This window comes from Takifugu rubripes, chromosome 9, assembly GCF_901000725.2.
Source record: "Takifugu rubripes chromosome 9, fTakRub1.2, whole genome shotgun sequence".
Taxonomy (NCBI): domain Eukaryota; kingdom Metazoa; phylum Chordata; class Actinopteri; order Tetraodontiformes; family Tetraodontidae; genus Takifugu; species Takifugu rubripes.
Genome location: NC_042293.1, coordinates 10,245,581 through 10,273,233, shown reverse-complemented (window position 1 = coordinate 10,273,233; position 27,653 = coordinate 10,245,581). Strand labels below are relative to the sequence as shown.

Genomic DNA, 27,653 nt, shown 5'->3' with positions numbered 1-27,653 from the left:
ATGAAATATACGGAGGCAGGACCTGGACTTTGCTTGACTTTTCAAAAATGTGGCATTTATATCTCACATGTCAGTTGTGATGAAATGAAAATATAATAGGCCAAATACCCTTGTTTTCCTGGGCTTGTTTATGTTATTCTTTTTGTCTGTGCCCTGCTCTCTTCCTGTTTCGGCAGTTTTAAGTGCTATGTGATACAGAATGTTGTAGGGATTCAACACCCCCCCCCCCCCCACCCCACCCCATCCTTTCAAAAAGAGCATTGCTAACTTGCAATCTGCAATTAAGATGGAGCTTCAATTGTGTGTTGCTGCTGTCCCAAAAGTCTCCCCGTGTCTGCGGGTGATTATCTTTGCATGTATTTCATTAAATATTCGACTGGTCAGCTGACACGATGGATTTTCCTGAGCCTCGTGTCCACCCATGGCCTCTTTGTCAAGAGCTGAAGCTCATGCAGATTTCATACGGGGGCTTCGGTATGGAGCTGGAATGGCCCCCCACCACCACGCCACAGACTGCAGCTCCCCATCGATGTTCGGCTGTGTTCTGATTAATGCACTCATCAGTCTTTTTCCTGTTTGTTTTAATGACAATCATGTCCCCGATGGGAAACTTTGACTTTTTGCAAATACTGCTGAGGCAGCTGCTTACCCCTGCCATTTTCCTTCCCCGCCGTGTCTCGGGCTGTCAGTCGCGGCGCCTGCACACGTTCTCCGCAAGAGATAACAGGAAACGTGCGAGCAAACGAGCAGCGATAGCATCAGAGCATGTTGGGATGAGTTGTCCTTTGCTGGAAAGGCTATTATTCATCATTACGCCTTCAACAGGGAAAATCCAATTTCCAGCCCGAGCGTATGTTTGTTAGGCACGGTTGGTGCTTTGAAAGAGCTGAGATTTAATGACCAATTATTGCAGTTCAAACATTGCTTTGTGAGTCGTCTTCACCGTGGCATCATTCTTTGAATTAGAGCTCTGAGGTTGTAAAGAATTGAAATTTGCTCATATTACATTGTCACCGTTGAAGCATTCTTGAATACCTTGAAAATCCTTGAAACGATAATGCAAAAAAAAAAATGCTGTAAAGCAAACGTCACCTAGCATGTATCACTGCCGGATATTGTATTTTGAGTCTCCACCACCAAAGTTCTAATCAGTAGTTTGCACTGAAATGACACGTGTGGAGTCTGAAGCCACGAGAGGCTGTAATCAACAGGAGCGACTGAGCGCAGTTGTTCTGTGGCTCTTTCAGAGTGACAGTCAAGCCCGCACGCCTCAGGAGAACTGACGGCATAATTATTATTAACATTTCATGTAACACAATCATCCGCCGACACGGGCCGTGATCGATTGTCATCCCTCCGAGTTAGGCAGACAGGTGGAAGAGTTGTGGTGGAGCTGCATTTGGCTGCCTCCAGTACGTGTGATGGATGATTAAACCGGACAAATGATTCACCGTTCCTCAACTGCCCATTAACAGTCTGAGGGAACGTGATGCTCCGCCTGTGGCAGCTCTGAGAGACGGGCCTCATCAACGGCCTTTTCTCTACTCTCAACTGATTTCTGTGGAAGATAAATTTCATTCAGACAGTGATGGGCAATCTCGGGGAGGCACTCGTTCTTCAGATAGCTCGTTCGCGCTGTTAAAATGGTTGCAGCTGTTCGACGCAGATGGTTGCTTGGGTCTAATCCCAGATTTCTGACTTATACTGCAGGAGGCAACTTTTAATTCTCCACTGCTGTTGTTTGCTTTCAAACATTTCCGGGGATATCGGATTCCTCGTATAAACCGGCATCCTGTTTGCTGTGAACTGGGGCTTTATGGGTAAATCTGATGCTGCTGCCTGATTTTGCCGCATCAGCCACATCCTGCACGACTCAACTTTAATAAGTGCCATCCATGCATCTCCCCTCGGCCCCTCCGGACAGTTCAAGCGGGCAAACGTTGGTCAGCTTCCAGTTTAGCGGTGATTGATGTTCGTGCGATCAGTGAGGCGGCTTTGACATAAAGCCCCTACGCTTATTCAGCACCTGTGTACCTCGCTTGTGATCAATGGCCAGCAGTCAGGACGGTGAATGGAGCCCCGATTGAACCTCATCTGGGATTCGGATGCTGAATAACTGCCCACTCAACAGGGGCAACTCATGAATAATACAAACAGAGAGCCCAATGTGATGCTTCTGCACCCAGACCTGTCGAGAGTGCACAAGGTCAGGGCACGGATATGAAAGCCTCAGCACCAGTTAGTCCCACCTCAAAGAACAACGACAGCGACAATGTCAAGCTGCATGGATGAGACGAAGGCGAACAAAACAAATATCGATGCGGACATTTTGTTATTAGAGCAAAGCATTAGCTAAATTTTGCAGCCCGTTATCTCTCCCACATTCCTCTCTGGATGGATGAGTTACTCCCACAGCTGGTGCAGTACATTAACCTTCTGAATCACTAGTCAACGACTGCAAGAGCAGTGACTTGTCGTCATGATTATTAAATCTGAAAATGTGCTTCTGTAGCAAGTGAAGCCCGCCACTGAGCGACTGGGTGATCTCAATTTGGTGAAACAAGAGCTCCATCAGTGGGATTTGCATTAAAGATGCATGGCCGATTTTTGCCACGATGACCTTTTAAATGTCCTTGAATCCACTTGAGTGAAATACGCCTACTTAGTCTGAATGCATTAAAAAAAATGAAGCGATGGGCTTTTTGGCCCGATGAATACTGAATGGAGACTGACATGACAGGCACGTCAAACTATAACCAACCAGACGAAGAGCTCCAAACTGGAAGAAAGTTGTTTTTCACATTCGCGCAGCTGTGGGAGTTTTTGGTCTGTACGACCTTTTAGAGGGAAATTTGATGCTGATTTCACATGTCAACAATTTCCTCAGTCAGCCGTGGGCCAAGTGCCACATCATAAAGCGGAATGTAGAACTGAAATGCTTCTTATGCAGGTTTGTTTACTAAAGCGTAAAGACTAACACAACTTAAGAAATCCGGGAACAAAGACAGATGCGATGGCAGGAAGGTGCACCCAGACAAGGACCCTCACCCCCCTCCCCGCCGGTCTACTTCACACACTGCTTACTGCGACATTTTGGATGAGTTTCTCACTGCTTGGCTTCTCACATCTTGGACAGTGACGTGGAATAAATGAAGACACAAAGAGGAGACACCAGGTTCAGGGTTGGGAGAGGTTGGCTCCCGAGGTGTGAAACTGTCGGGGTGTAAAATTGCTCTGCAGACATGCTCTTCTTTCAGTGTTTGCCGGTGAGCCTTGAATGCCCAGTCTCTTATTCACCATCACCTTTATTCATTTGCCTTTTCTGCCTGCTTTGTGCCTCTCCTGATTTTTTTTCGCCTCTTTTTGAAGGGCCTCCATCTTTACTAATCCATGAGAACAATCTTGCCTGCTCAGTATTCATGGTTGTCTGGCCCTGCTTCTGTTACCAGAGTAATGAGTCCATTTTTGCTCTTTATTGGAGGGAAAGTGCAGAAGGTTTGACCATCCTATATCCACGAGTTAATTTGTCTGGAGATGGTGCACTGTTCTCCAGCACCACTGATTATGAGCAATGAAATGCAGAGTGGTTAATTGTCTGCAGGGGGGAAGGAATGCCTCACTGGTTTATGGAAGGAGGCTTGGGAGAGGCAGCAGGAAGCTGCACGCTGTCCAGTGCACAGACGCAGCTTAGAGGGCTAGACTCGTCTGTCAGCATGGGGTGAAACGCGGTGTCTATTGCAACCAGCAGGGGCGATGTTCCTTCCCTAATTAGTTTTCACAGGAAAATTTGCAGAGCTAAAGCTGGTAATTGGGGATATGTTAAAGGCTGTGGAATCCAAATGCAATTGATTACACGTAAAGATCATACCAGTGGAAAAATCTCATTCGGAAGAGAGTCCTTCAAACAGAATATCGCAGAAGGTTGCAGTCTTGACCATCCGTAAGTGGTTAAAAATAACCACGTTTGACTTTATTTCATTTAAATTATTATATCTCTGCCTTTTGTAAACAACTCCAGCGTAATGTAAGAATGTAATGTAAGAAAATATGGAAAAAAAAAAGTTAGTTCTTTTTCCAGAAGAGGAATTATTCTTTTTTCTTTCCCCTGACAACTGAATTCTTAGTTTCCTGCCACCACATCAAAACAACAATTGTAGACTCCTAACACCCCGCAACATCCATCATCAGGGCTGTAGATCATTTACAGAACTCTCAATGCAGCCAATTCATATTTTCACTCTCTTATGTTTGATTTCACTTTTGACGAAGTGCTCGTGCGTGCCTTCTCTCTACTACTGTAAACTGATTACATCGCAGCTCCTTTTCAGTCTGACCTTTTTATTGACCTCCTGTTCTCCACAATTATGAGAATATTATTCCCCAATATTTGCTGCCCTTTCTCTCCATTTTGACTACATATAGGCTGACTCTAGTCAGTCCCTCGCCTGTCAAAATACTAATACATCTGTCACGTTGCACATCCCCCCAAATCTATATATTTCAAGGCAAGCCATTATTTGTTCTAAACCCCTCATTTACATTCTGCTCAACTCCTATTAATGAGCTTCACTCCTTTACTCTGTTGTTTCAGCCGGTTCTGAGCAGATGGCTCGAACGGCACTTCTGTTCCCCTCTCCTGGATGACTGATTTAACATTCATAAAGTTAATCTAAGGCAAGATTAATTCCTCCGATGTCCACGAAGTAATCGCCCATTATCACCTAAAAGCGGGCAAACTTCTGCCTGGGAGCGCCCGGGACAGCGCTCGTCTGCAGAAAGTCTTTGGGCCCAGACAGAATATACGAGGGAAGCCTCCCCCCCGACGAGCCCAGTGTGGCGCTGGCCTGCCCCGCGGTAAAGCAAGGTTATTCAGCTAAAAGATGGTGTTGAGATTCGTGAGCCCTGCCTGAGTACGTGGCGCACTGTGTGATTTATGAGAGGCGCGATATCAGCGGTCGCCGCATGAATAAACCATGCGGCCCAGAATTAGGCTCCCGTTAAACGACGCGTGACGTTTTCCGCAGGTGCCCCCCCTAACTTCTGAGTGGGAATCGCACTCACAGGTGCTGCGTTGATGTTCTTCCACTGTGGCGCCATTGTCTGATGGCCCAGAGCGGCAGGTGAGGAGCCACCACCTGGGAGACTTTTCCCCATCTCTGATGACTCCCGAGGCTGAGAGCTGAATATTTATACAGTCTCAAAAGTTTGAAGCTTAAAGGTTGGGGAATTTTGGTCTCACAGGTTCTTAAATGTTTTTTTTTTTTGCTCACTCATTGAAGATGAGCGTTCTGGATCAGCGCTGCTCCTCTCAACGCTGCATATGAGAGTGCGGACATGCTGGTAATCTGAATATTGGCCATCTGTCCTCTCTGTCCTTCGCCCCTCTGGTTGGAAAATGAGTCTGAAACGGTGACAGAGAGGAAAACGTGAAATCGTCTGTCTTGCCCAGAGTCGCTCATGTCCATAAGAGTCTAAGACGGCGATGTGTTTTGGGCTGAGATTGGGAGACGGTGAGACTGACCCTGAGAACGATCCTGCTGGCCCTCTCTGTGATCTGAGCCTAATAACAACAGAAATAACCAAGTGAAATAAATGAGTGCGTGTTCACTGAGATCAGGTGTACTGTGAGATATTGGAGCCTTGGCTGTACTTTATGTTGTCAGCATTACTGAAATTCTCATAAATGCGCTGACAAACACCCTCGTGAGCTTTATGACCTCAATATGCTCGAGGTCATAAAAGTGTTAGGCTTTCTAGAAAATGTGTTGGAGGTTGGGGGAATAAAACAACAAATCAGTAAAGGCTTAAATCATTAACTAGATTACCCTGCCACAAAGGTCACAATGGTCTTTCCAGCTTTTCTTTCCTTAAGATCCTTCAATTGAAACATTAAACTGCTATGTATAAGTTAAAATAGCCCTCTTTGCAAGGTCAACAGGTTGATATTTTACACAGTGAGATGGAATAAAATGAAGGAGCTTTTAACAATAAACACTTACAATTTAAATTGGAACTGCGAGAGACTGGGGCAATTTGGATCCATTTTTTAGAATAGAGAAAAATGTAAGATAGGTGTAACTCTCATTCATTTCTATTTCTTTAAGAATTTTCCCTGAGGTAAAATACATATGTTGGCATTCGTAGATATATTTTTCTTTAAATATCGTTTTGGCTATAGATACAAAGCAAGGTTTTAAACGTGAGATCGACTGGATATATATAGGTTTTTTTTTCTAGTAATCACTATGTACTTGTGTTTAAAGTATGTTTTTGTATCTTGTACAATATATACAGCTTTTGGGTTCACTGTAGTAGAATTTAGCTTTCTGCCACTACAATTTCCATTTTTCTGCAATTAGCATGCCTCCTGACGCGGCATGCTTTCCAGAATCTTCTACTCTCCCATATGTGCGACCAGTGTCTACGAGTTGCAAGGCCGCGGTCTCTCTAATGAGGCCTGACGCCTAATGATTCACGGCTCTTGTCTTGTGCTGCACAGTTACACCTGTAACCTTTACATCATTTTAAATTAGGGTGCTCTGGGAATCCTTTAGTAGTGATTACAAAACAGATTGACTGGACAAAAGGGTATTAAAAAGAAATCGTTTGTGAGGCCTCAATTTGATATTGGAGGAGGGATAAGAGGCACTTTTGCAGCAACAAGCAAAGCATCCAACAGCAGGTCAGCAAACACAACACACCCACACCAACACCCACACACGCAGAAAATGGTTAATGAGTGCATGTTTGCGCACAGGTGACCATCTTTAGATGGGAGGAGAGCTCCTGATTTGTGCCAGTCAGACGTGCCTGTTGAGCATCCGTCACAGTAGAGGGCAGATGCTGGTCAGCCAGGGGAACAAGATAGTAACGCCACTGCACTTTAATAAGTCCCACACCTAAGACACATGACTTTGATTATGCAGGCGCCTGTGCAGTGTTGTGGACATAGATGTCTCTGTCTTATTAATGTTAGTGTTCCTGTCTGGGACCTGAGGTCCAGATCCATTTATTCAGCATTCAGAGGTATTTATATGCAGCTTAACAACACGGCTCCCAGCCTCCTGCCCTCCGCATAAAAGATGCTGCTTTTTCAGCAGTTTGTCAGCAGGGTCAGATGAAGCAGCTCGGTGACGGAGAGGGTTTCATGCTGTCAGTAATCGACGCGGTCAGGAACAGGCAATAAATTCATTTTTGTAGAATAAGGCCCCGGGAGAATGTTTTATTTGATGAATAGTGAGAACAAATGATGCCAGAAAAAGACGTTTTAGATGTTGGCAGGGACACGGAGGAGGCCTAGAGGAGAGTCACAAGTGATAAGCATCCTATTGATATTGCGGCGCTGCATCTTTGCTCACACCTGCTGCATGCACGATCAGCACCGATGGGGAGACGACCTGAACAAAAGCGAAATCGTCTTCAATTTCACATTAAAGGACAGCGCTCGCCTTTGGTCAGGCTTGACAAAATCTCCCTTTCTTGACCTTGACATTCAGATTTTAAATGTCTCTGTTTTGTTCTACTGGCACACTGTGAGTGCACACAAATGCCACAGTGGAGGTGGATAGTGACAAGAGTGGCGATGGTGGGATGCAATAGTTTGATGTCTCTTGTAAATAAATTACACTTTATTACAGATTTGATGGATGACATCAACAAAAGCAGCCATACTATTTTATTGTGGGTATGGTTACATCCCAGTTCTGGGCAACACAATGAGGAGAAGGACAAACACATCGGTGTTTGGCTCACACTGGCATTGTCATTGCAGCAACCCTTTATCAAGCTTTGATGAGGACTGCATTAGCATGAACTTGTTGCACCGCCGACGAGCCACTCGTGTGTGAATTGTGATTAGGGTTCATCGTGTCAGGCCCTCTTCAGTTAATGTAGGCTTTTATTCCCGTGGGTAACTGTGTGTGTTGGTGAATACCTGGTAGGAGGCTTAGCAAAAGATGGAGCAGCGGTGGGGAGGTTGGACGTGGAGGCTGGGCAGACAAAATTGGCCTGTCGGTGGCCACTTTTGTGAACTGTGGTGCTACCGAGCGTCTCAAACTCATAAGAAATTTATGAGATTGTGCATGTGTGCGCGCATGACTGCGAGCGAAGCCCACTGCGGCCAAGCATGTGTGCTGAATGTGTCATCATAAGCTCATTATTTTTCTTCTGTCTCACAGATCTGCAGCTTGTCATCACCACCAGCTACCTGGTGTCTGGGCACAGCTGCAGTTCTGCCACATTGTGATTCACAGTCTCTCCTGCTTCCATAGAAGGGCCACCCAGCTGCCGGGTGCAAGACTGGGTGAGTTTAAGGCCTCTGCTCCCTCTATCTATCGCGCCACAACTCTATTGAGAATGATCCTAGTTTTATCACCTCATGATGTATTGAGCTGTTTCTCATTTCCGTGGTTGTACGCAGAAATAACAGTCTAATTACAGGAGCAGTAAAAGCTTTCCGGTCAATCGTGCAGCCTCCCTGCAGAGTTTAAGAGGACTGTTTTCAGAGAGGGTCTTGACCATGAAAGCAACGGTGCCTCGTATATGTGTGTCTTGATTAATCATCCAGTTAAAGAAATGAACACAACTCTATCGCCTGTCGGGGTGAGCTGCTACTTAGAATGAGTGCAGGTTTGATTGATTTTCCCTTCGCATGTGAGTGAACTCCATGCAGCCATCATTGCAGCAGATTAGCTGCACATGTGAATGTCCGTGTTATTGGTTAAGAGCACTCAGAAATATTGAACAAGTCTTAGAACACAGAAACTTAGCAGAAGTACGGTTAATACACTACAACACAAGACTGAGATGTTACTGTTCTCTTTATATTCTCATGCGGTGGATGTATCATCTACAATGTCATAATCAGAGATGGTTCTTTATTCTCTGAGGTCAAATAGGTACCCTCAGATGGATCACTACACATGAATCTTTGATGTAACTGTCAATGGCATGCAGCCATTGACCTCAAGCATGTAGCATGTAGAGTGTCAATCACATACTTCTTTTTAATCTTGCGTTCAGATTTGCCAAGGTAAGACCGACACATGTGGCAAATCCATCATGTTCAGGACTGATGTGGGTGCTTCCTCCACCTGCATCTAATGAAATGAGCTGCTGATGACAGAGCAGCTGTCAGTCTCATGAGTGGGTGGGATTCATCCACTCTGCATATTTTTCCTTTCATGGCATTGCAAAAGAAGCGAACACTCTCAGGAGATTTGACTCCGAGCACACTCGCTAACAGAAAGTCCCTGTTTGTCTCTGCCATGCAGATATTAGCTCCAGGCTAGCCACCGTCAGCCCTTGCTAATTTTCTTCCAATTCTAGAGTTTCCTTTAATTATACATTTTTTGACTTCTCACAATAACCAGTTGGGTTCGGTGGCCAATAGTTGCTCTGTGCTGCTGACTGATTTTTTATTTTTTTTTAACATTTTTGGCAATGTTTAAACAGCATGTGTGTACGACTCAGTTTCACACTTCAAAAATATTTGAATTTCTACAGATTATCAGCAGTTAGGGTAAAATTTAAACGCAAACACAAAACACACAATCACGGTGTATCCCTTCTCCTGTTACAGTGACAATGGGCTTCCCTGTTGCCATAGTGGCCCTGTTGCTGGTCCTGCTGGCCACTGGGGGATGGACTCTGAACCCGGATGATCCTAATGTATGCAGCCACTGGGAGAGGTGAGTACAGCCCTCACATGAGGTTAAATCTGAATGATAATCTGCTGTCGATGACAGCTCTGGCACCCGGGACTGACGCGGCCGATCCTGAAACTTTTCCAGCAGCAGCTACAAATGCTCTTAATTTAGCTTTAACATCCCTCCTTAAAATCCATACAGCACTATTGATCTCACTTAGCTCAACACACCCAGCTCAGGGAGGAGGGAGGGACTGCAGCTTCGGATGAAATACGCAGGCAAATTGATCAGTGTACTCTGATCCCAATCAATCACGACAGCTATAGAGCCTGAATAATTATTAGTTGTGCTGGGCGGTGTCATTTATGAGAAATCTGCAGGAATAATTTCTCTCTTCAATGCAACGGGGAGGAAAGGAAACTGAGAAGATGTATTATCTATATCATTGCTTGACCAAGGTGAAGGTATTTAGCGACCGTACATCCACCTTGCTGGCAGAGAAATGACTTGCTTATGTAAACCATTCTCTGGCTTTGAGTTCCACCGGTCTCCTTCATCGGGCTGCATTTACTGGAATGCAAACATCAATCAGCGAAAAGGTCCTTTTATGTCTTTCCTTTACATATCAAAGTCACGGCACCGCTTTCATTTGCACAGCATCTGTGTCAGACACACGTGAGGTTTTTTTCAATCAGTCTTAATCTATATTAAATGCACCATCTTTTATTGATGCGCGGTCTAATTCTCATTCTTCTTAATAGTCATATGTGGATATTTAGTTGCAATTAGCAATGTAGGAACTGAAAGCACTCAGCACATCCCTACAGCCTCACCTCCACCACTGAGATATGAAGATAGCTGCACCTTGTCCATTTCACCCTCTCACAGGGCTCCACACCAGTGGAAATAAGTGTAGGAATTAAAACCTAATTTTTAAATATGAAAAATGCAGTTTCTGAAATGTCTGCAAACATATGTATGAATTTTAAATGTATAGACCGACATATTTTATTGATTCTTTCAGATTTATAAATGAGTGTCTGAAGTTGACCACAGTCTGCATTGTAGCCACAAATATCATATAAATAGTCCAAGCTTTTGCATCAGCAATGACATTATTTTCTGACTAAATTAGTACATAAATAAGCCTGTACAACATCTTAACACCTCGATCTTTTGCTCTTGTTCTTTTCTTAGCTATGCGGTGACCGTGCAGGAGTCCTACGCTCACCCATTCGACCAGATCTACTACACCAGGTGCACTGACATCCTCAACTGGTTTAAATGCACCAGGCATAGGTGAGTTTGTCCTTGTATTTGTCCTTTTACCGCCTCCCAAAAGCAGAATTGTTGATGAAGGACGTGGTTAGTCTGGCAGTTTTGTCCCAGACAGGATGTTGACTCTTTAATCGTCTCACATTAAACGTTCAAAATGATCTTATTAAGCGCTCTCTGCCGGCCCCCTGCTGTGATGGTAGACGTCTCTGCTGTCCAAACACTACATTCTGACTATTTTTCTTCCTTCGAAACTTGCCATTTCAGACAACAACACCTCGGTATTTTGCTGCCCTTCAGAAAAGTACATCACGTAGCTCTCTTGGTGCGTCTGTTTTTCCAGGATCAGCTATAAGACGGCTTACCGGCGGGGAGTGCGGACCATGTATAGGCGCCGCTCACAGTGTTGCCCTGGTTACTTTGAGAGTGGAGACCTGTGTGTCCGTGAGTATCCTTTATTTGTGTTGCTTAGGTGGTTGATGACTTAAGGGGTTGGTTCCCTTTAGAGAAAAGATGAAAATGTTACGATTGATCCACGCTGCTGTGGGCGTCTCGCTACCGACTCCCCCCCCCCCCCCCCCCCACCTCTCCAGAGTAAAACTCCGAAATACCCACTGCCACCACCGTGCTTGTTATTCTGACAATTGAGCATGAGTTAACATTGGAAGACACAATGAGTAGAGGTTAAGGCAGGAGGGTCGGTCGCAGACGGAGCAGGTAGAACCTGTAAAAGAAAAAAACATGCTTGAAAAAAAAGTCATCACTCCCAATGATCGGCGATTTATGAGTAGCCGTATATTCTTTCAGAGACGCGGCGTGAACCGAATATTAATTCAGTCTCTTCACACCGCTGTTGCAGCCTGAATGGGTTTCACATATGCTAACTGCAGTCGTGTAGGTATGCTCTTTGACCACAGCCAAGCTTGTCCTTGTCTAGATTCTCCTAGCCTCCGGGCAGAAGAGCGACAGGGAAGACAGCCAGCAAAGAATAACAACCGGTGTAATTATCAAAGGGTCTTGACGATGGAATCCCAGAATGATCAATAATGTATTCATTAGGACGTTTGACTGTCAGAGGCGGCGCTTGTTCATTAACGGCCTACTCAGGACATTAACTAGATAAATGTGCCGCTTATGGAGAAGCATATCAAACATGGCCTTCATTTACCAACAGGTTTGCCATTTTGACGAGCTGAGCACAAACATGTGGAGCCCTCACTCCGGTACGGGGGGAAGGCTGTGTTGACGGGGAGGGCAAGAGGGCAGTTTCACTTTTGCTGCCTTTGCAGTCTTCCAACCCCATTTAATCCCAACGCTCTCACCGCCGGGATTAAGAGATTTGTTCTCCCAGAGATGTTTTGCAGCAGTGACAAAAGGGCGCATTACGGAGTAAATCACCCCCAAAATTAGCGCGGATCGGGCCACTTTTATGCGTTGCATTAATTCATGCAGTAAAATAATGCGGCGACCTTTTAACCCTACGAGTTTTGTTCATTTTCTGCACAGTAAAATTCAATCTTCTATAAAATTGATAAGATAATTTCTTTAAGCCTCTTTTTTTTTGTCCTTTCAAATTTTTGAAAAAAACAAAAACAAACTTCCCCCGCTCTTCTTGATAACTTGCCCTTTAATTACAGCTTAAAGTTTCCAACCAGAGGTCCTTTTTAATACGCTGACCTTTGATCTATCGTAAGTCATTACCTTAATTTGCAACTAGCCCATGTAGATGATGTGAGGAACTCATTTCCCCTCCTCAGAAGCATAATTATTAGAGGAAGCGAGGGTTACGTGCTAATGACAGCTCTAATGACAACGGTTTCTAATGGCAATGGCGGCTAACGTTCAGAAGCTGCCAGGTTCTGGGGGAGGGGGGGCACAAAACCGTGTTTTTGCATAACATTTTGGGCCAAATGGGTCCTGTGTGACATGACCGGCGGCGCAGAGTCGTTCTAAAAATGACTCTGGCAGCAGTGTTTGTCAGATCTTGATAAAGTTCGACGCATAAGTATGCCCACGCATCGCGCATCTGGGTTTTGATGATCGCGGCGATGATGATGAGATTTCTCTCAAGAAAAGAACCCAGCGCCTTAGACTGTGGCTTTGTTGCAAATTTAAAGACGGTTTTAAGACAGATCTTCGCTATGCTGCACAGAAGCTGCTGGAAGAGGCTTTGGGGGGAGTTTCTTCTGTGAGCATACTGTATCTCTTCGACTTATTTATCACGGTTGGATCGATGTGTTGCCCTTCACTGTAGCAAAAGTGTTTTAAAAAGATTAGTTCAAAAAGCAAATGCAAACACAAATGTTATGGGAGGTCTTTTCCCCCCTGATTGCAGTATTAGCCCTCCAAAAACAAGGGAAAAAAACCTTTTATCAGACATTTGACTATGCCAGAATATTAAATTTACAGTATTAACATTGCTTGACAATCACCAATTAGCGCCATTGTTCCCTGTTCTGATAACACCTCTGCATAATGAGATAGATTAGCCTTTTATCTAGATGAAAGACTCAATTTTCCGACAGATTCCTCAGACATGAGTTAAGCACAGTGATTCATGAATTTCAATTAAAATGAAAGACCTACCTCCTACTTTATTATGCCATCCCTTCGGTGCAGCAGGTTCAGATCTCAGGAGAAGGGAGTGCTTTGTCCTTTCTCCCACATTCAGAACTCCATTTCCATATTCCTTTTCTTTGCTGAAGGATGTGGCACATTAGCATTTCTCCTGTTCTGGCTGATCAGAATTTGCTGATTGAACGTAAACGGAATCAACCCGTCGTGGTGACATTGAATTCGTCTCCTCTTTGAGTACTCTGCATACGCTCACCTCATTGATTACACGGATTCGATCTTACACCTTGCTCAGCACAAATGTTTGAGCCGCTTGCCTATTTTCGCTCTGGTTAGCCAAAAGTAGGTGCTTTTCTTCACCAAAGCTCAAAAATATGACCTAAATTATTCAGTCTTTTACCTTTTTTTTGGGCTGTGGGGTAAATTTGCTATTGACGCCTACTTGTGGGTGTTTGGAGTGCCCCCTCTTCCCCCCAACCTCCCCACTGTAGCTCTCCTGAAGGCAGTAAATCCTGATCGAAGCCCGATATAGTCGACTACCACTATAGATTATCACTGTGTTCAAACCTGCATCCAGCTCCCAGCTAGCCTCCCTTTTCTGCAGGCTGTGTTGCACACACTCCTGCTAACCTGCTGCAGGGCTTAAGTTGTTTAAAAGAACCTCGCAGATGCCCCCGTCATGCCCCTTTTCCACTTTGATCCTAACAAAAAAAACAAAATAGAAAAGTAACTCGAATGAAGTATGAATGAATTCTGCTGTCCTTGTACCATGTATCATCTCTCCTCCAACTGAGTCAGTGGCGGGCCAATTCAGACTGGACAGGATTTCTTTCTCTGCTTATTGGCACAACCGGATCATTTCTCGGATAAAGCCCCTTCCGTCTTTGTCCTGCTGACCTTAGCTGCCATTTATTCATGCTAGATGGTTATTTTTGTGATACGTTTCTTTTGGAGTTATAGACAAAAGCCCTGCACTAGGGAAAAAGGAAAATTTATTCCTCTTGGTTCACTTTATTACCAAGCAGAGAAGGTCCTCTGACTCTTGTGAAAACCCTCCTGAGCTCACTGATGTCACTCCGATCAATTTGGCACTGTTGTTCAATACGAATGATCAAGAAAACGGCTCACTTAGTAAACATCGCGGTGCCTGAACGTGCTACATTAAAGCATAGCTATATGATAAAGCGCTGGCTAATCAAATTAGAGAGGATTTACAGCTTGTTCCTTCACGGATCAGCCTGCAGATAACAGCTCTTTGTGAAAAGTTAAGCCATGTGATAAACAGAGATGTTGACCAAAGAGTCAATCTCCTAAAAAATCATTTAGCCCCGTGTCAATGAGTGGAGATGGATGTTGGATATGAGTGCCACGGTAAAGATTTAGCCCCTTGATTATATCAGGGAGATATTGAGTGTTTAATTTTATGGGCCATTCTCGATCAGCTGTTGTCTTGGCATATTTCATTACACTGTTTATAGGTGTTTTAATGATGTTTCATCCTCTGTGTGTATGTGCGTGTGTATGCTAACTGAATTAGGCCCTCCACTTATTGGGATTATCTCTGTGTGTCTATCAGCTTTGTGCACGGAGGAGTGCGTCCACGGACGCTGTGTGTCTCCTGACACGTGCCAGTGCGAGCCTGGGTGGGGGGGCTTGGACTGCTCAAGTGGTGAGTGCATTTAACTCCTAACCCTGTGTTTAGTCAGGCAAAATTTGTTCCTAAATGGCCAAAAAGCCAGTTAGATTAGCAAATGAACTTGTACGCCCGTCTCAAAGCTGCTCAGGTTTGTATCCTCTCTTCTTAGCAAACACAGCCAACGGAACAGGTAAGCCACAATGAATTCATTCTCATTTACTGGAAGTGGAAGTGACTTGCTTGATGAATATATAGGATGGATGGCTTGTTGCAACCTCCTGTGTCCACCAAGCTCTCTGCTAGCTTAATCATGATTATACTGGCGCACATGACTGGTTCGCTGGAATTATGGATCGATGGCTGTGCCGCCGTTTCTTTTTCTGGGGTTTCCTCTTTGCTCTCGACTCCAGGTAGGAGGGTGGATTTAGTTATATCCACCCGGCAATCAGCTAAATGCCGAAGCATCACTCTGGCCAAACAAGAGAAAAAAATCTGTTCCTTTGTGATATTTATGTCTGCAGGAATTGGGTGAAGGTGAGGGTCTTCCTACAGTTCAATGACCTTCAGTCAAAACTTGCTGTGCAAATATTTACGACCACAACTGTCTGCTTCCTCTTGTATTGAGCTATTTTTTTTCCTCTATTGCATATTTAGAAATGAGTAATGACAGCTGAAATCATATCAGCACGGTTACTGTACAGATCTATGGGTTTTCATTAGCAAGAGAGCCATTCCCTGATTAGCAACCGGGCATAAATCAGATGCTGTTGCTGCAGCGCTGGCACATTTGCGGTGGACTCGTGGCATAAATGACAAACCTGAGCAGCTTCCCACTGCTCACACCTTACAGACCAGCGAGGCACCCACAAGGATGTTGTGAAAGCTAACCCCACCTCCCTCAAGGACTTTTGCCCAATTTTCAGTTTGTTAGGAGTGCCTCCGTAGGTGCTTTCTCAGCCTGCAGGTGCTGGGCTGATCCACCTTATTAAAACAGACTTGATGATTGAGAAAGAGGCATTATTCATAACTCTGGATTTCCATACCAGGCATGATTCCAGGCTTTTTCATTTACGAGCTTTCATCTGTAGAAATGAGCAATGAGTGCCAATTTTTAAATTAACTCTGCCCTATTTTCTTTTGTATAAATGGCCCAGCATGTTTTTCTATGTCTCTCACTTTAACTTTGCCATTTTTATTACTTTCATTGAGCGCAGATGTTGAGGCGTCATGGCAACGTACGCCACTGTTATTTCGTGCCCCATGCGGTTCAGCTGCATTTAGTTGAAGCCCAATTGCGTATGGCTGTAGGTTTTGAGGCTGAAATGCTGTGAAAAATGTGCGAGGGTAACTTTAATTTTTAATTTTTTTTTAAAAAGCGTGTCACCCAGGCTTTGAAAATGAGAGCTATACCGTGGGATGCTGAACGGCCTAAAGTGGAAGTGACAGCCTTTCAGTCAGTGATCTGGAGCTGGATCAAAGGCTTGGACCTGGTTTCTGGAGCAACACCCTCCAGGAAGCGGTTTTGTATGTGGGTCAGGTGGTGAAAATAAAGAACTGGACTGTTTGCGGCCAAAGAGGAGAAGGCGGTGAGGTGGGAGAGAGTCAGTAAGTTGCGGGTTGAAGGAAGATGCTGTCTGTTTTCACCCGCTGCTGTCCACCTGCTGTAGCCAGAAAACATTTCATCCTCTTTCCTGGCCCGAGGCGGCATTCCCACCAGACCGGCTCTGTGACCTGCTTCAACTCCTGGAGTGTCTTAAACTCATCTCAAGGACACGCCGGGAGATTCCAGCAGCAAAAAACAGAGCGCTAGCCTTTGTCTGTTGTTTGCAAGTGTTGTCTTGTTCTACATCTATCACACGCGGATTTGGAGCATTCTTGCTGGGGATGTGTTGGATTTTTTTGTTCCCCCCAAAAGAGTAATGAATGATTTATTGTTGTTGTTGGTTGCTGCTGTTTTCTTTGGGGAACGTGGCCTTAAACACCGTCACACTGATCACATCAAATTATTTTCGGTGTTAGTTAAGTTAAAGTTAAGAGCCTTCAAACACGGCGGTGATACGCACCTGCTCACGTTTCGTTAGTTTTCTTTTTAAATCCTGTGTTCGGAGCTTGTTGTTCTTTATCAAAGTGGAGCGTTTTACTTTTGTTCTACTGTGCATTCCCTGTTTTGTTTGTAGGGTGTGTCAGGCAATTCTTCCCTGGAGTCTAAATGTAAAAAATAGATGAAAGTATTCCAGCCAGCAGCTTTTTTTTGCAATGCAATTCAGATGGATGGAGCTCTGCTTATGGGACTTAACAGTATGTCTTAAGGCATTTTTGTCTACTGCTATCTAATGCTGAAATTTGCTCAATTTGTGATGTTATTGGTTGTAGATTGCAAGAAGAGTAGTACAAGCAGCCGTAAAACGAGAGAAGCAGTGAGAGATGAAAAGGAAAATCAAATTTTCCTGGATTATTACGGGCTTATTGAATACAAAAACAGTATCGGCGTTTTTAGAGTCTTATGAGTTTCTTGAGTTTGAAAGTAGACCTGCTAAAGTTGCAGGGAAATTATCCAGCCTGTGTTCTGTTAAACCTTTAATCCAATCCAATGAATCCGTCACCCAGGTTCACGGTGTACTGTATATGACACGGTAATTACGGGTTTCAAATAAGCAGAATGACAGAGAAAGATTTTTCAGCGAACAAGGTGCATTTAGTTTGAAAATAGCAGGTGCCAGGAGGCAGCGTCATCGATCCTTTGCGTTTCAGATGGATAATCACATGTTTCCAGTTCACAAGCAAACATAAACCACATAAATATGGATTTTCCAGTGTTTATTCCCTCTGTCCTAATATTTGGTTTTTGTTCCCAATGCAGTACATTTGTTAACCCACTTGTGGAGCAATTTTTAAAAAAAGCATCAGTCCTACCATTGGGTAGTTTAACGTTGGTAGCCAAGAAGCTTTTTCCAGTTCTGAGAAGAAATCTATCACAGTTCACAGCCAGATCTAAAGTAGCTGGCCAGTGGCGGTCCACGGGGTAGCATATTCCTCCCTAATGTATTCAGATCGGAAGGCAGCCATTGCTGTGGGTGCTTTACACATGGTTAATTGATGAATGTGGCCTTTGAACACTTGTTTGTGGGGTATTGCACCAGAAAGGGGGAGGAAGCACATGCTTCTGCTTATTAATCCAGGCGTGGAGATTTTTCATTATTATATTGAATCATTTTCTTGAAGGTGGACTTAGTGCGGATGATAGACGACAGATGACGAAAGCTCCAGCCATCACGGACTCGGCGGAAAGCAGCAGTCAGACCAAAAGAAAGAGTGTTAGAAGTTCCAAGCAAACCCTTCTGTGAACTCCCTCTGGAAACCATCTCTGAATTTACACATTGTTTTCAAATGTAAAAACGTCTGGGAATAATGTGTAAATACCCCTCTGGATGGCTCCTCACCGTCCAGTCCTAGCAGCACATCCACACGCACCTCCGTTGTCTGTCAGACGCCTGCAGATGACGTTTCACCAATCAAGTTCTCCGGCTTTTAATCTTTCTCCCACATCAACTCTCCTTATGAATCTTACAGAAAGAGAATCACAAATTTATGGTGGGGAATGTGTACAACACCATAAATACAAGTCGCTCCTCTCAGGCACCCGCGAGGATAAATAAACTAACAAAAAACTGCCCTTCATATCGTCACGACTATTTATTTTTTTATTTTGGTCACTTAAGAGAAACAGCTTGATTCTTTAACTCCTGGCTGTTAAAAACACCCTCAAAGCCCCATAATAATCTAGCATTATGATAAAAATCCATTGATTCATTTTAAAGCTAAGGTACGGTAAGATAAGGTAGCCTCCTGCTTCCATTTAGTAAAGCAAAGCAGATGTTCCAGCTGTTAAACAGAACATATTGATCTGCGTGGATGCCACTACTCACACTCCTGCAGAGACGTCTGGAGATGCATCCGCTCCTTCTCTGCCCGAGTCGTAAATTGCTGGGGGTGTAAATCAACACATGGCGCCTGATGGTGAGTCCAACCAGTAAACGGTGGCACATGAAGCACTTTAACTGTACCTTCATCTGACAGCACTCCGGCGGATTTTTGGCGATCTGGGGATATTAATATTTATCGGCTCACAAACAACCAGTGTGGCTAGTCTGGTACACACACACACACACACACACACACACACACATCGAGACCTTTTCTTCCTATACAAGCCTCATTGGCCTAGTATGCAGATGAACGTAGCCCAGCTTGAAGATTTTTGTACCATCCCCTTTAACCAGGATTTATTATTCCCCCAGAGCTTACTGCTCCATTACCTTTGGCACGATCTCTCTCTCTCTCTCTCTCTCTCTCCCTCGTTCCCTGTGTGTGAGAAAGGAAGAGAGTCAGTGGTAATTTTCACTAATGCCGTAGAAGCAGGTGCATATCACTGCATGTTGTGATGAATGCGAGGTTGATACATTCATTTTTGAAACGTCCAATCCCACTGATCGATACAGTCCGGTTCTACGTCAGCGTGTGTGCACTGTTAGGCAGAGATAGCGAGTCAGATAGATGGGGGTTCCTGAAACACTCAGGAGGTCCATATGCTGGACCTCGCGGCTTGATTCAATAGGGACATTATAAGGTCTTATCTCCTCTCCTTAAAGGAAGGTCAGCACGTTTAAAATAGCTGAAATGCTGTGATAACTATTTATAGAGTTAAGCTTTTAACTGAATACTAATGAAACTAGGGTCGCACCGACCGTGTGGAAACCCAAACATTAGCAGTGAGCTGCTTCTTCAGCAGAGCCACGCTGCACATTTGGAAGAAAATCATCTCCTTTCCCTGATGTGTCATAAGGAGCAGAGTATTGGTCGAGCGCTTGTCCTTGATTTGAATTCTAGGATTGACCGCAGTATACATCTCACAAGGAAAGCGATAGAAGTATTGTTTCTTTTTTCCTGCTTTAGCCTCCAGGTGATCATATTATAGACCATCAGACTGAACTTTCTGACCCCTGCCAGGGGGCTGCTGCTGTAGCCGGCGCGTGTAAAGTTCGCAGAGAATTTTTTAGAAGTAAAACATTACTCATTGACACCTGCATGACTTCCCCCCCCCCCCCCCCCCCAACTCTTATGTGCACCAATTCCGTTTCTTTGGATCATCCTTGTCCTTTGGGTGCTGTGTCCTTGTTTTGTTCTGGGACTGGGGAGAATATTAGCAGTCTCTCTCAGATCCTCTGGTGCACCTGCAATCTCCTGATGTTTAACCCTGGACTTCATTGGAGTGTTGCAGTGATTACAGGCCGTCCTGAGGGACATCGATTGTCCTGCTCCTCTTAGGCAAGCCCAACACAATGCTGACGAATGAACTCGTGGCCCTGCCAAGTCCAATTAACTGTCGGTGCCGCATCGACGAGCTCCTCCGTTTGTTGAGAGTGAAGAAAAACAAACTTTTAATCAAATTTGCCTCCGGGCCCCTAGGGTATTTGGGGATGTATTTTGCATTCCACTGTGTTGTGCCTTGCCTGCAGTCATTGCACCCTTTCAGAAGGTTATATCACATGGTGTGTGTCCGAGATTTTGGGACGCTTAGATCTTATTTTCGGTGAGGCAGCTGCATCTTTGTACAGTCTGTGACGGATACATCCTGTCTACTCGCAAAGCAGAGGAGGCAGCGATAGGTCAAATTTACAGTATGTTCACATTTACCTTAGCCGAAACAGCTCGTTGTCCTGTGTCCTTAATGAATTTCAGCACATCACTCAAGAGTGTGTAAGCATGTTTAACTAGCTTATCAACGCTAAAGTTCTGATCTTGCTAAATAGTGTTTTTCTTTCATTCCCCTAAGGCATTAACACAACATTTCACTACGAATACCCTTTGCTAATTTTACCAAGGTTGAGATAAACACCTCTACCCTTGTCTTCTCTGATTAGAGTAATGCAGACATTAAAAGCGCAGAAATTCAATTAAATTGGTGGCTTTAGTCACAGAGGAAAAGGGAAAAGGACAAATGCTACGAGACTCTATCACATAGCTAGGGGGTACCGAGCGGTATAAAGAGATGAAGTTTGCGATTGAAACATCGACAAAAGGGCACCTGAATGATAAAGATCAGAGGATTTTTTTTTTTAATGCAGAAAATGTAATTATTAGCAGAAAAAACCTGATGCATCCAATCTGCCCAGTGCATAAAGCGATCGAAAATTACTTTACGGTAATAGGGTGGTAGAGCTTTTCACAAAGATCAGGCTGGCGGGTGCAGACGACGCGGGGGTGTCTTCAGGGAAAACAATATTAAATCAGTTTTTTTTTTTTTTTTTAAATCCCGGACCTGTGGGAGCACATTCTGTTCTTCATTGTACACTTCATTAAAACTTTCCTGTTGAGTTTAAAAGAATAAAGGTCAGAAAATGCTGACTGACATATTTAGGTGCCTGCAGAATGATGAACCCCCCCCCCCCCGAAATTAGATCAGCTAAAAAACCTGACACGGTATCACTCACTCCTTCAACATTCATTGTACTGCGCTGCTCAAACTTGTTACTGTAGTAACCACCGCAGAAGAGAACTGAGGGCTAAGGTCCACGGATCAATACCTTTGCCTCTGTGGACCCCCCCATGTCGTCTTTCTGTCCTTAAAGTAGACAACTTCAATCAAATCTAAAGTGACCAGTGATTAGATCAGTTGTTGTGCAGCTCATAACTATTTTAAGGTCGTTCTGTCACTGGTAGTAAATGTCATGTGGATTGAGATTCAGGATTTATGAATCATGCTGGAACCTCCTGCTCTTCCCAGATGGTTCGATTAATTTCTCAGCTGCCTCTTTGATGTAACCACCCCCCCCCCCACACACAGACCCACACACACACACACACACACAATATTCCAAAATTGCTGTTGTATATTCTTCACTGTGACTTTGAGAATTGGGCAGAATAATTCATGGGCCTTTTGAGTTTCAGGGACTGAAAGAACAGTGCCGCTTTCATGGCCAGCAGTTCATTTGAGATTAACTTTTAAATTATTTTTTGCGAGACATGTCAGAAGGGTCTGCAAAAAGAAAAAGCCACTACTATTCCCGTGTTAGTCAGACTGGAGATGTTTTCCTGCTCTTTTCATATTGTTCTAACTGAACTGTTTCTATTGACGTGTTTTCAAGCCTCTCAAAAACTCAGCAGTTCTAGTAGTGGTTTATATATAATTTTCCCTATTTTAACTAAACTAATGGCTTAGAAAGTACATTTGTATTCTTTATGTTGTTTTCTGACAATTTCAATAACTTTATGATACATTGTCATTAAGCTGGAGGTCAATTCATTTTATGCACAAATATCAGCATTATTTGAGCTCATTAAGAAACAATTATCCTTATGAATGCGTGTGTCTGTGTTTGTTTGGATAATTTGGTGAATATGTGGAGTGATGATACAATTTGAATTGACATAGAATATGAATATTTATATTTAAGGACAGAGAACTACAAAATGATTGATCAGTGAAGCTTCAGAAGTATATAATAAGAAATCATGCTGCGCTCTATAATGTGATTTGAGGTTTATTTGCAATAATCATCATACATAACGTTTTAGATTAACTAATTTAAGGATTTATATGAGTCAAAATACATAATTTTGACTTAATTTCCTCTGCCAAGGAGCTTATGTGAGGGCTGGCTTTTTTCTGCATTATTGGGAGCAACATAACTCATAATAACTGAGAAGTTATGAATGGATTTCAATGAAAATTTTGACAATGGGCAAAGGTACAGGTGATTCAAATTTGGTGATGTTCCAGATTCCAGAGGGACCCTGTCCTTAAATCATCCAAAGAGTAAACAGAGACTGTACAAAAGTTTCACAGTGATTAACATTTTTGTCACAGTTAACATGCTGATTATGTTACAATTATAAACTAATGTTTATCCTGAGTTGTTGGCGAATCCTTATCTAACAACAGAGTAACTGTATTCACTCAGATCCGCTGATGAAACCCGTCTTTCAATGTTACATATGAGGACAAATGTTAGCTGAAATATACATAAAGATTGGCTGTCTACAGTCTGCAATTAATCCAGAATTCAATGAATCTGCAGGGGTAAAGTGAAGCATTTATAACAGCAGAGTAGGACGGCCATGGTTTCAAGTTGACTGCTCTTCTCCATTGTGATGTTTCAATGTTTCAAACACTTCAGCTCAGGCTTTCTGGAGTTGTATATATAGTGTAATTATCAATATGATTATCGATAATGGCTTATTCATATTAATTGCTAATGAATGAATATCTACTATTGCCAGATAATTATTAAAAACAAAGAATCTAATGTGCCATTTTCTTTAACTAATATCTTAGTAGTACTACCATGGCCGTTATGTGAACGTGGATATCCTATACAGTACGCAGCATACAATGCCAGGCCTTGAGGCTTCACTAACTTACTAATGATGCAGCTGATGAGTGGAAGCTGCTGCGGCTCCCCTATTGGCATTTTATGAACGCGCATCCGTGTGTTCAGGCCTGTGATTGACACTGCTCTTGCCCCATGGCACAGCCTACTTCTTCCTAATCAGAATAAATAATTGAAAAAAGGAAATCAATGTGTGCAAATTCTGCATGGCAACATCTGCTTTTATTGGCCTGACATTGTGGGTTTTCTCCCCTGTCTTTTGTTGTTCGATGTGACTGATCTGATTTGTCCGTGATTCCCTGCAGTTGCGGCTTCATCTGTAGTCCTGGCGCTGCGTTCTGTGACAAGAGAGCTTTTTTTCCCCCCTCTGCAGGACAGGTTGAAGGTTAGATTATTATGTGCGAGGAGCAGTGGGCTGTGTAACATTTTGCTGATCCAGAAGCTTTCATGAGCCTTGTAATGTGTTGAACGAGAGACGGGGGTGAGGCGACACCTCGCAGCCTGTCTGCATTACAGTTCAGCTTGTTTTATTAGTGAGAAGAGGCTGCGCCTGTTGGCCACACCATGCTGTACTTAGTATAACACACGAAACAACTTCGTCTTGATCAACAGTCGCGCCATTTACCCTGTTAGAGAAGCACCGCAGAGGTGTCGGGTACCTGCAGGACTTGTATTGATCCTGGTTCACATCCTGGGGAGACCTTGAGCAGATGATCAGATCTTCTGTAGGGCAATGAAGCAGATCAGTCATCTTAATCTGGAAAACACTGCCTTGAAAAGAATTAAGACGCTGACTCGGCAGTTTTGCAGGGTCAGATCAGAGAAATCAGATCTTGGTGCTGCTTATCTGACTTTAGGGGTCGGACGAAAGGGAAGGTCCATGTTATCGACCCGTCTGTGCAGGCAAAGTTTTTCTTTGAGGTTTTTGTTTTTGCTTGTGTTGTTTTGATGTGGCGGGTTTGATCCTGTGCTACGGTCCCCCTCGGGGGACCATGTACACAGAAGGGCTCGGCGAAGATGAATTAGGGCAGGATAAACGACACACCCCACAGCAGAGGCTGCAGCACAATTCCAATACAGCAGAACTTCCCCCGTGGCTATTGGCATATTTTTCTGTACATTCGTGAATCCATCCGTCAAGCTCGGGGATGCATCACAGCCGTTTTCTCCCCATGTCTGGGCTTTCTAAAGAGTAATAAATAAGAGTGTAATAGGTGTCAGTAGGCCGTAGAGGAGAGAGAAGGGCCTATCTCACAGAGTATTGGCATCTTTACCACTGCAAGTTTAACAAAGAGACATTTATCATTCAGTGCAAATTTACAGCTTTACACAACAATCATTGCTGTAACTCGACCCTGGCCCAGTCCCGTCTGCTTTTCACTCTATTAGTTTGCCTCATCGAGTCATTGAGCCGTGATGAATTGCCGAATGTTGAGCAGGGCCTTTATTGAATGGCTCCTATTACAAAAAGCTCACTTGGACTGAAGAATATGAAATATCAGCTAAGCTGCCTTGGAAAAATTGTCTTAATCACTTGTGAAAAAGGACAATACAAAGGGAAATTCATTTAGAAATTCTGGGGGGAAAGCCTGACTCAGGCTTTTCTCTGGGCTGTTCTCTGGCTGTTCTCTGCTCATTAGGCAGTCAGTGAATCTCACAGTGAAAAATGAGTCGTGGCGCTTTTCCTTCTCACAAGCTCCTCTAAGCAGGTTCTGACGAGTAAAGTGCTCCCAGGAGCCGAATCATTTTGTCTTCTAATATATCATACACGTGATTTGTCAGGGGTAAACACCGTAAGAGCTTAATGGATATGTGATAGGGTGTGAAATCGGCTGAAGGGAGGGAAGTTGTGGCGATAGGCCAGATTCTCTTATAGAATCACTTTAGTTTTCATAATTCCCAATTAAAAAAGAAGCAAAAGACTGCCTGCACAAAACACCCGAGCGGCAATCGCTCAAACCGACCCAGCGACTCTTGAGTGGTGAAAGCCATTCTGCCATTCCAAGAGCTTGTGCTGAGCTTCTTGAAGCTTTCCGTGGTGCACGTCCCAAAACAAACATTTTGCCCAATTCGAGGAGAACTTATGAAGAGAATGAGCTCCTGAAGGGAGTTTGATTTTAATCCGGTTGCAGCGTCTCCTGATTGTGCATACCCTTGAGCACACATCAAAGCTATGAGCCACCTCGTTGGCTCTCTCAGCCTGTTTCTTTTGGACATCACCTTCCGAAGTTTACTATGCGCTGCGCCCCTCAACGTGATTTGTTTTGTTCCAGCCATGGGGATTATACCGAGCAACTTGGGAATGTTCCCTTTCCCTGTGTGTGAGGTTATCCACATTGCCACTGTTATGCATTATGAGCTCTGCAAACCCAGCATATGTGTTCTGTGGTTAGACCCGCTGACCCAGGCCAGAACAGTTAATGGGCAGGATTTCTGCTTCTCCAGTTTCACACCTATGTGGGATTTGCTGTCGGTACACCACAGGCCACAGGGGCCTCAGTCAATTTATCTGTTCACTACTCTGGGGCTTTGTGCTACATGCTACTTTTCTCCGCCAGTTCTCTTTGTTTTTGCCTGCAGTTCATTGTGAGCCCTGGCCCTTTAATCACAGTTAAATGCTGTTAGAACTGGGGGGTTGGGGGGGACCAATGATTAAAGTTGCACAACCCCCGTGTTGGAGGAAGAAGACAAAATAATGTGCTTTGCTCTCAGTGTACACAGGCTCCAACTGTTTAAAGTTTGATATGCTAACATGCTAAAGAAACACAAATGCAAATTAAGAGACTCTTTTGGGAACAACAGTGAGTTAGGTGTGACCTTAAGTGCTTATAGAGATGTTTGAAGCTGACAGCAAGGTCGATCGTGCCTCCAGTCAGGGGCAATGTGTTGTACTGTTTGTGCTCTTTGAGTTAGGGAGGTCTGATTCATGCTTGTATTGTGTTAAACTAAGTTGCAGCTGAATTGCACACCCATTTACCCCAGCGACCTGCATTCAGTTCAAATTTAATGTGCCAGAGATGTTTGCGTGGCAGCAGCTCCAACCTTCAGGGAACTCATTCGTGCCAGACTGGAGGCCAGAAGGCGATTAGATCAAATCAATACGGGGCCCGTAATGTGGCCTCTGGTTCATCAACTGCAGAAGTTATACTGTGCTGCCCAGTGTTTCAGGACCCCCTTCAGGGCAGACCTGTCTGTATCAAAGAAGGGCTGATCATTTTCCTGCTGTGTACCTAGAAAAAGAGGCTTTGGTGCCTGCCACAAAACAGGGTTCATTATGTTCCCACTCTAGCAGTTCACAGCTTTGGCAAAGTGAGCATTGACAGATGAGGGGGGGGGGGGGGGAAGTGGGGGTCTTTACATTTTCAACAGTTTACAATGATGTGAGGATCAATAGTGGATTATTCACTATTCTGGTTGATGCGCTGGATCTCACGCTGGGCTTTTATGTAGCAGCGACACAGGCAGTCGCTGTTAAGACACAAGGCAGTGCTCGGACTGCCACTTTGTGACAGCACTGTCCGCGTATAAGCCCAGCTCAGCACCAACCACTCGTATAAATGGTGCTTGCACACAGTGCTGAAAATCTGCTTTCATGCTTGTGTGTCATAACCAGTTTTTTTCCAAACAGACAGCGCCACGTATCGTCTCAGGAATGTGGGTACTCGAGCTTTGCTAAGGCAATTTAACCTTTTCCCAAATAACTTAAAATTTTTGGACTGGACATCTGGGAGGATGGGGGGAGGCATGTAAGCACATACAATTATGTTCTGAGTGTGGCACTTTTCTAAAAATGTGATCAATTTTGTCCTTTTGAAAGTTAGAAAAAGAGCATGGGGCCGCACACATTCAAGTCTCTGTTCAACATGATTTGCATTACCTGAACAAAGAAGCTGTCCTTTCCTTGTAAAGATAACAAAAGGTAAAAGGTTTCACCTGACCACAAAAGGCCTCCTGTGAGGGTTGGAAATACGACCAAAACGGGTACTATTGTGCCGCGAGGCTCTTGTTGAATTAATGCTTTAAGCAGTAAAGTAATGGAATCATTACTATATCTTTGGAATATCTGTATAGTAATTAGTTAGAAGGTCGGATCTTGGCCACAGCTAAATGTTCCAACAGGACAATGGT

The 27,653-nt window shown here is 44.0% G+C and overlaps 1 protein-coding gene across 8 annotated transcripts in view; it reads left to right on the top strand.

Annotated features, from left to right (window-relative positions):
- Positions 1–27,653, top strand: part of megf11 (multiple EGF-like-domains 11) — a 51,891-nt gene that overhangs the window by 2,470 nt on the left and 21,768 nt on the right. For 3 of the 8 annotated variants that reach the window (XM_029842355.1, XM_029842350.1, XM_029842348.1), the window contains exons 2-7: positions 8,178–8,302; positions 9,581–9,689; positions 10,845–10,946; positions 11,266–11,366; positions 15,073–15,165; positions 15,302–15,322. In XM_029842355.1, the coding sequence (XP_029698215.1) occupies positions 9,586–9,689; positions 10,845–10,946; positions 11,266–11,366; positions 15,073–15,165; positions 15,302–15,322 (421 nt within the window). In that variant the 5' untranslated portion in view covers positions 8,178–8,302; positions 9,581–9,585. The remainder of the gene's footprint in view (positions 1–8,177; positions 8,303–9,580; positions 9,690–10,844; positions 10,947–11,265; positions 11,367–15,072; positions 15,166–15,301; positions 15,323–27,653) is intronic. The other 5 variants (XM_029842356.1, XM_029842353.1, XM_029842352.1 and 2 more) reach the window with 3 other exon arrangements.